Raw genomic sequence first — 9,760 nt, 5'->3', positions numbered from 1 at the left:
GAGCTGCGCCCTCCACAGCTAAGACTGAAAGAACAACTTGAAGCTGAACAGCACCCTCCACAACTAAGCTTGAAAGGACAACAACTTGACTTGGAAAAAAGTCCTGGAAGTACACACTGTTCCCCAATAAAGTCCTGTTCCCCTTAAAAAAAAATTGATGTTTTTCTGTCTTCCGTACAGTAATAACCGTGTTTTTAAAGCTCATTAATAGTTTTAAAAACTTCTCCATATGTCTTCTAATTCGTGGTGGGTTTACTTTCATAGATGCCTTATTTGGACATCTAGTTTCACATTGGAAAGTGCCTTGAGTTTAATTACAATTCATGGCCGTTTTCTTCATCTGTGGATTTCAGTTTCTCATCAGGAACAGAGTACATAGTACCTGCCTTTTAGGATTATTTTGATGAGTAAATGAAATATAAATAAAACTGAACAGTAAAAATGAAATTGTTATTGCCCAATACAGGACCCGGCATATAATAGTCCATAAATATTAATTCCCTTAACCCTATTCCCAGTCTGTTTCTTCATCTATAAAAAGGAGTAATTTCTACCTTAAAATTTACTGGAAAAATATCCTTCAACAAATATTTGAGTTAGTAATGCCAGAATTTGTGCTTGAAATTTTATCCCTGCCAGCTTCTGAGGAGCTCATGGTTTACTCTTTAATAAAGAGAGGTATGTGTTATACTGACTGCCAAACAAATGCTCGTTTTAACAGCGATATTGCTTGGCGCATATGTAGGATTAAAGGATGGGATCAGCGTTTCATTATGGGAGAGTGAGTAGAATGTTAGTACAGGTGTATCAGACTATGCTAAATGGATGCCATGCTTTTCATGTGGGGAGTCAGACACCGGCTCAAACCAGTGTCCAGGAGGTTAGCTCAAGGCGCAGATGAATGTGCAGGGAGTTTCCCATCCACCCTTTCGGCTTGCCTAGGCTTCCTAACAGTACCTCCCACAGTTCTCCGGGTCTCCCCAGTCACGTGATAGGGGTGGTACGGCTCGACCAGAGGGAAGCTGATGCGCAGTCCAGGTGGCAGGGGCCACTAGACTTCCCTTCCACCTCCCCAATTCCCGGTCTTGCGTGGTCTCGCGTGAAGTGGGGAGTATCTTCTCGCGAGAGCTAGGTCAGGATCCCTCCAGGTCCGCCTCCGTGGTGAGGAGGAGGAGGAGGGAAGAGGAGGAGGAGGAGGCGGTGGGAGGAGGAGGAGGCCCCGTCGCGGCCTTCGCCGCCGCCAACGGGGCTGTCCCTGTAGCTCCCGATGGAGTTTGAGGTCGTGAAACCGCCGCCGAGCTCTGCCCCGGCGAGACGAGGCGCCTCCGTCGCCGAGCCGCGCCGTCGCGGGGCTCCCGGGAGTGGCCCTTAGCGAGTCCGCCTGGGCCCCCTCAGGTAGGGCGGGGGCGGGCACGATGCGGCTCGGGCCCCAGCCCGGGTCCTTGGTCCCCGGCGGTCGGGCGGGAGACCGGTCTCAGTCCGGGGCCTGTGCGCTGTCGTTGACGGTGCCCCGAGGGTTGGGAACTGAGGGCCGCACCTGACACCCGGACCGGGCCGGGAGAACAGGGCCTGAAAAGGAGGCCCCTCGCCCTAGTAGGGCTTTTTCAATACAGAGGCCTGGCGCAAATGGCCACCTCCCTTCGACACCGGCCGAAGGGACTCCTCTGACCCCTAAGGAATCCACCCAAGCAAAGGCCAGGCTTCTCTTCCCTTTTCTACACCAGTTAGTAAGAGGCTGGTGGAGGAGGTCGTGGAAACGAAGTCGTCTCCAAGCTTTTCGTCTTTCTGCCCTGGGGCTTTCCGAGATCCTAATACCGGGATGGTGGAGGCGATCTAAGTGGTAAATAGGGACCCCGGCCAAACAATGCCCTGGGAGGGCTTAACCTCCTGGGAGGGAGATGGCTGGGCCAGCGTCGTTGCACAGTGGAGGTGACGGAGCACTGGCATGAAACACGGCCAGGGAATTTGCTGTGGCTTTCTTCTTTCCCTCTTTCATTTTTCCTTCTTGGGGAAGCCTCTTAAGGGGAGACACTTCCACCATCTTAGAAGAATGGTAGAAAGCATCTTTGTTTCTCTGTCCTTAGCTTTCAGGAAGGGAGAAGATGAGGGTAGCTGTCATTTCCATCTTTCGAATCAGAGAGAGTTTTAAGATACCGGCAAATAGAACATTGACACCAAAATAGTCTCAAGTAATCACCGACATAAAGTAGATCTAATCTCGTGATTCCCAACCTGTTCTTCTTTTTTTTTTTTTTATAACCACCTACGTTCCCTTTTAATTCTTACTCTTTATTTACCCAGACAGGCCCCTTCTTTGTAATTCCTACTCTTCTCCCACCCCCTATGATTACAATGACTTTGGATCCCAAATAAAGTGTTTAAGTAATCTTTTCCATTTTCATATTAGTCAAACTTTTAAGTTCCAATAGGAAGTTTTGATTAACCTGAAAAAGCTAGTATTGTTACACAAATTGATATAATTTCCCCAAAGCAAAGGAACAAATGTTTTAGTTAGCCTATGTAGCCTTTTTGTAGTTAAATACACAAATTTAGTTAAGGTTTCTTGAAACATTAAGAAGAGTTCATGGATTCTCCCATTATTACCTTTTTTTTATCTGTCTAAAGGACTACACTGTTCTAACATAACATCCCTTTTATATGTTGTTTACTTCTACTTCAGTTCTTGAAGAAATAGAGACCATCATATCCTGTCAAAGACCATTTGCCATTTTTGTTGATTTGGAGATTTATGTTTTCCAAATTTTAGAGCTTGGAAAATTGTTAGAACAAAAAAATGTTAAACATGTATTCTAGACATGTTTAGAAAAAGCAGATGTTATAATTCACCTGGCTCCTATTCTTTGAGGATTTAATTGTAGTCCTGTTCATTAGTGGAGCCTTTGAGTTATTCCTGATCTGCTATTACTGTTGTTAACCTGACATGGAAGACTTATTTCCTTTGTTCATATGTTTTCATTAGTACACTTTCTGTTTTGATAATTTACTATCTCTTTCAGTTTGAAAAAGTCAACAAAAATTCTTTTTTTGGAGGGGGAAGCATTTTTCTTTACAGAGAATTTTATATTCAAAAATAGAACTTACACGTGTATGCAATATATAAGAATGCTAAACATATAACAAGGTTTTACAATAAGTACTTGCTTATTGTTTTGGTTGTACTGGTTTGAAGTTTCACTTTCTAGTGATGGAAAAAGGAAGTGTGTGGTAAAATAAAGCTAGCTGAAAATTACAAATAATGTGCACCCAGTCTCATAAATGTTGTAAGTTACATCTGTATGATCCTCAGCGTTTTCTAATTTTATGAAAACCTTAAGTGTAGGTATGACTTTCACCTCAAATTCTTAATAACAGTAAGTTTTACTTTATGATTTTAAAGAGAGTTGCATTGTTCAATACTAGCCAATAGCCACATGTGGCAATTGAGCACTTCAAATGTGGCGAGTGTTAATTGAGATGTGCAGTAAGTGTATAATACACACCAGATTTTGAAGACCTAATACAAAAAAAAAAGAATTTAAAATAACTCAATAATTTTTTACATTGATTACATGTTGAAGTGATACTTTGGATAAATTAGTTTAAATAAAATGTATTATTAAAATTAATTTCACCTTTTTTTCCCCCTTTTTTACTATGACTGCTAGAAAATTTTAAATTACTTGTGGCTTGCATTATATTTCTATTGAACAGTGCTGTTCTAGAGTATCTCTTCCAAGAAATAAATTATCTGAATTAAAAGTAGACATCTGAAAACCAAAAATTTCCTGATAGAGTATCCTCTTAAAATCAGAACACCCAAAACACTTTGGTAAGATGAAGAATACATTTATCCAGTAGCCATTAATTGATAGAAGTACGTTCTGTCTCAAAAATAAGTAATTTTCAAGTCTAATCATCACTAAAGAAGCAAAATTTTATTTGTTATGTTAATTAACATAGAAAATTATTGCATTACTGTTCTGTTAGAAGACATTGAAAGTTAAAAATCTCATACTTATTAAAAAACTAAGTTCAACCCTAAAGTAGATTTAAGAATTAAAACTTGGAGTCAGAAATCTTTCCTAACTTACACTAAAGTCACACAGCAGTCTCAAACATTGTTATTCAATTCCTTTTTCTCCAATCCTTTTGGTATGTTTGAAAATGCTTAGTTTTGGAGCTTACAGATTATTTTAATTGGTATTGTTTTGTTTTATAGGTTAAGGTCTAAATTGTACCAAGGATGCTTTAAATATAATTTTTAAAGTACAGAACTGATTATTTTAAAGGTTTTTGAATTGAGAAGTACTATTACAGTCTTTTTCAGTAGCTTAAATTCTTCACATGAGTGAACTACAATGAAAAAACGAGTGTTTCACGTTAACAGACCTGAGCTCTAATGTTTACATCTTTATAAAGAGAAGTAAAATACTATATGTTTTTTTGTTTTACAATTGTGAAAGAGGCATACACTTTATTCTCGCATTTTAAAATCAGATGTCATAGTCATAAACTGACTACATAATATCATGGTGGTCTAATAACAAAATTAAGCTGCTTAGCTGGTATGCAGTTTGCTCTTAATAAAGCAGTTTGTAACTTGTATCATAAGAGAAGTCTCTTCCTCTTCCTATGAGTTAGTATTCATAGCAAGGAACTTATAGTCTGAAAAATTACTTGAGTAAAAATCAGTTTAAGATCCCAACTCTAGTGTTTCTCATTTCTAGCTTTATTTTTAGTTTTCTTAAATTTTAGGAACTAGTAACTGAAATTAGTTAATGCAAATAATTAGAATTTTTTTTAAGTAGTTCTTTTACGTTTCTAGAGTTGTGAGCTTTTAAATCTATTTTATCTCATTTTGAGATCTTTGGGGAGTATCTTTAGGATAACTATAAATGTTACTAGCAATTTAGATTTCCATAAATTCAGATAAATTACTATGGAATGTATTAGTATAAATCTAGAAATTTTACACATTAATATTTACTCTTACCTTGCCATTGCTATTTAGATGCTTTAAAAAATAAATTATAAGGACAATAAGCTATCATTTTTTATAATTATAAACATATTTTCCATGTAAATGTGTACAAAGTGCTTTTTAAAAAAATGAAAGTCCTATTTTGTCATTATTAATTCAACATTTTAGTGGACTACATAAACTTCTGTGTTTTAGCTAAAATTTCATTTGTCATCTTAATTGAGGAATCTAGACTTTATTGATAATGGTACTGAAAAAAAACATTTAAAAAAATTCGTTCCTTATATCTTACCATATAAGGAGAGCTTAGTTCATAGTTTTCCTGTCAGAAAGTTAGAGTCTGAAATATAGCAGAAGAGTTACTGCCAAATTTTTGGCAGAATTTTTCTTTTAAAGGTATTAATTTCTACTACAAATTAAACTCAGCATTAATTACATTAAAACATCTGGTGTTTGTAGACTTAGAAACACATATGGGATATTGTAACTTAAAACTATTAAATGTATTCTGGAATAGTTTGAAACACTTCAAAGCTAATAGGTGAAAATATGGAAGAGCATTTTTATGTTTTGTTCAAACATGAATGAATGCCTTTCCCACCTTCCCAACTAATTGATGTAAAGCATTTCAGGATGATCTTGGAAAACTAAATAAGGAAAGAGTATTTGCTACTAGTTTCCTGTTACCCAGTGGCCTGTGATGCCCTAACCCACTGAATTAGCATCTCCGAACAGGTGGCCGTTATGAAAAAAATAGGTGCAGTGTCTTGTTTTAGTAAATATTTTATTGGTCCAAGTTATTAATTAAATTAGGTCTCTCAATATTGGACTTAAGATAAAATTTATTTCTCAGGCCTTTTCCTTGTAGAATTCTGCAGAATAAATAGTAAACTGAACATTGAAAATGTTAGTTTCAGGGAGTGATGTGTTCACCTGCTTAGTGCTCATCTCTAAAGTTAGAAGCCAACTAACTGGTTTAAAGATTGATGGCATTAGTAGATGTGGCAATGTGAGGGTGAAAGGTATAAAATAATGTAAATATAATTTGTAAGATTTGGCTAGTTTAAAAATAAAGATATTAGATACTTTGCATTAGAGCTGTTTGAGGAAATGTTTATATAGGGTGCGTTTTACATAGCAAGCCCTATACATTTTTACCAAGATATTTTTAAAACCTTCATTTTTGTGAACATAAAAGCACAATAAAGGCTAATAAAATTCTTTATTTGGATGTGGGGATATTGAAGAATCAGTTCTATACCTTTTTGTCCTGAATCTGACTTCATTTTTAAACCTCTAATTTCTGTGGAACTAGTATATTTTGGTTGGTAAACAGTGTTATGAAATAAACCATCGGCTATTTAATTGTCCTGAATACCTAGATTTCTTGTTCACCAGAGAGCTTTTGTCAGACTTATATAAGTTTTGTATCAGAAGATACAGAAAATTTGTGAAATGCAGAATGTTCAAGTTAGGTATCTAAAGATTTTAAATTAGAGGGCAGTATAATTTTGATACTAAATATTTTACTAAAAATTAGGGAATGAACATTTTGATCTTAGGATAAGAAAAGAAAATTCACTGTCATTTCTTTCATGTGCCTTTTAATCATATGCATGTATAATTTTTCTCACACTGTATACGTAACAAAGAAATTTACGTTTTGAACTTTTCAGTTTACAATTACTAGATGAGAATAGTGTTTTATTCTTGCTCATTGGAACTGGCAGTTTTTATCAATCACTATGTGATATGTTTTGTCACAAGTATTATAGGGAACTATATTCAAGATTTGTAAGACTATATACACACACACATATTTTTTTACTTTGGCACTCTCTTTTGAGGTCAACATCATTCTTTCATTTATGGACAAACAGCTCTATCATCACAATCTTCTCTTACACTTTTATTTTCAGAACCTCAATTAGCCTCCTAATCAAGTCCTGACCAGAGATTTCCTCTTTTGTGAAGCTGCCAACTTGAACATATCTTTGACTTACATGGTTGTTCAGGTGGCAAGGCTGTTTGTTCACACTTGACTCACTACTATATTGTTTGGATCAATAGTTTCCAAAGTTTACTAATTCTTAGGCCATATCTTAATGTTTTGGGGTAGTAGATACCAAAGGAAAACACTTTTTTTAAAAAACAGCAATTCAAAGTAATCTGTATTCCTAAAAATGAAAAGTGGAACGTTAATGTGTTATTTGATGTGGTCGTTAAGAAACATACATGAAAGCTTTGATGACTGTTATATGAGCAACTGATACAAATATGTTTAGTTGAAAGGAACAAACCCTATTAGAATATTGTTTCTAGACACAATTTTTGAAATTTAATTAATTAAGCAAATAGACTTAAAGAAAAAGATACCCAAAACATATTAAATTATTCAGAAGTGTTTTAGGTTTTGAGGCTGTAATGGTTGACTTTACAGTTAACTCTTAAAAGGTGAATATGTGGTTGATTCTTAACCTTTGTCCATTTTCAGCTTACAAAACACTACACAGCAAAATAATGATCTGCTAGACTGCTAACCCGAGCATCCAGCTTCCACAATGCCTGTGCAGGCAGCTCAATGGACAGAATTTCTGTCCTGTCCAATCTGCTATAATGAATTTGATGAGAATGTGCACAAACCCATCAGTTTAGGTTGTTCACACACTGTTTGCAAGACCTGCTTGAATAAACTTCACCGAAAAGCTTGTCCTTTTGACCAGACTGCCATCAACACAGACATTGATGTACTTCCTGTCAACTTTGCACTTCTCCAATTAGTTGGAGCCCAGGTAAGCTTTCGAGATTTTACTACTTTGGTATATGTAATAATTATAGAACTTAGTTCATTAAGGGGCACAAAGTATGTTTAGTGATATTTGAGACATAAAAATTATTCAGTGTACCTGATTTTTCTTTAGATAATGTCATAAATCCTTATGCAAAACCATAAATTTCATTATGGTTATGTATTTCTTTGTGTTCAATGCTGTGGTCCAAATTTATTTTTATAAGTGATTTGGAGGATAAGAAAAATTTTTATGTAAGTATACATAAATATTTATTCATTAGATAATATGAGAAGAAATGTAATCAAAGTTTTGGCCAGAAAGCAACCATGTAGAATGGAGATTTTTTGGTTTTCTTTTTAGCTTTACTTGACATTTAGGATAATATTATAAATGAGAAAATAAGTTCTATTTAGGGATGTATAGATGGAAAACCATTTTCCAGAGTACCAGTAACAAATTCTGCAGTTTCTTATGCTCAGGTGCTATAAAATTACTATTTCTTGTTTATATAATCGTTTTACTGAATCAGAGCAAGACCTAGATTTACAGTAATTTCCATTTAATGCGGGCCTACTTTGTGTAGGTATGATAGTAAGCGTTCAGTATCTATTATTACTAATTCTTATAGATCTTCAGGTAGTTATCCCCATTTTACAGGTGAGGAAAAAGATGAAATTCTGTACATCATGCACTACATATTAAAGTAAGAAAGTAAGGCTTTTTCTGATTAATCACTTAGAAAATTCAATGAATTAAAATGCCCCATTCCTTAGTATCTTGATATTTGAAGTTTTCCTTCTAAACAACCACATTTCTTTTAAATGTTCATAATCCATTGAGACACTCTGAAATCAAGATGTATCCATAATCAACAGTGTGTCATAATTTAATTGGCAACATTTTTTTTTAATGGTACATACAATAATGGTGCCTCTTGCAAACACTGGCATCTTAGGTCCAGTAAAATACCATAGACTTTTTGTAATAATACTACTAGCTATCATGTATTTAGCGTTTGTTATAGATCAGGTATTGTGTTTTGTTTTTTATAAATGTTCTCTCAGTTGTTCCTTAAAGTAGCCTATAGGCTTATACAAAGTGACTTATGTTTTTAGCCTCATCTTCTACTACTTCCTCATTCTTTCTGCTTATGCCTCCTAGCCGGTTGTCAAATATGCCAAACATATTATCCTCCCCTGAATGCTTTTATAGTGACTATTGTCTTTGCCTAGAATGCTCATTCCCTCTCCTCTGTCAAGTCTCTCTCCAAAAGTCCTGATTTCCAAGGAAATGTATCCTGCCCACCCACCTTAAAATTGCATCCCCTCTCCAGCACTCCCAGTTCCCCTTATTCTTGTATGATTTGTAATGATCACCTTATATGATATTTTTATTTATTTATTTATTTATTTATTTATTGGCTGCCTTCTCTCTTCTCCACTAGAATGTAAGCTCCACAAGGGCAAGAAATTTTGTCTGTTTTGATAGATGCCTAGTGCCTAAAACTGTGTTTGGCACATGGTAAGCACTCCATAGCTATAAATATTTGTTGAATTAAATTGAATTTTCATAGTGGCACAATGAAATAGGGATTTTCATTTTCATTTTGCAGATAGGGAAACTGCTTGGAGCAGTTAAATAATTTACTCGGGATCACTTACAGAAGTGGCAAAGCTGCAGTTTATACGCAAGTTTTGACTTTTCATTGAGAACACTGTGTCTTGTGGTGTTTAAATTCTAGCTACGGGGGACAGACCATAAACAATAAATATAATAACTAAACTATGTAGTAAGAAGGTGCTAAGTGCTCAGGGAAAAAAAATGTTCTTGTCCTTTCCTACTTTTTATTTTGAAATACATTTAGAAAAAGTTGCAAAAAATAGTATACAGAGTATAACTTTCTGTAGCTTCCACTAATGTTAATACTTTTCTAGATTATAGCATGGTTCTCAACCCCAGGAAATTTACATTGATACAATACTATTAA

The 9,760-nt window shown here is 35.4% G+C and overlaps 1 protein-coding gene across 4 annotated transcripts in view; it reads left to right on the top strand.

The window, feature by feature from the left end:
* Positions 1-1,095: 1,095 nt before the first annotated feature.
* Positions 1,096-9,760, top strand: part of RC3H2 (ring finger and CCCH-type domains 2) — a 42,069-nt gene continuing 33,404 nt past the window's right edge. The window contains exons 1-2 of one of the 4 annotated variants that reach the window (XM_019728503.2): positions 1,096-1,395; positions 7,476-7,773. In XM_019728503.2, coding sequence (XP_019584062.2) covers positions 7,543-7,773 — 231 coding nt within the window. In that variant the 5' untranslated portion in view covers positions 1,096-1,395; positions 7,476-7,542. The remainder of the gene's footprint in view (positions 1,396-7,475; positions 7,774-9,760) is intronic. The other 3 variants (XM_019728500.2, XM_074330965.1, XM_019728502.2) reach the window with 3 other exon arrangements.

This window comes from Rhinolophus sinicus, linkage group LG04 (assembly GCF_036562045.2).
Source record: "Rhinolophus sinicus isolate RSC01 linkage group LG04, ASM3656204v1, whole genome shotgun sequence".
Classification (NCBI taxonomy): Eukaryota; Metazoa; Chordata; class Mammalia; order Chiroptera; family Rhinolophidae; genus Rhinolophus; species Rhinolophus sinicus.
Note: the sequence above shows the minus strand (reverse complement) of the source record. Positions and strands in the feature narration are given on the sequence as shown.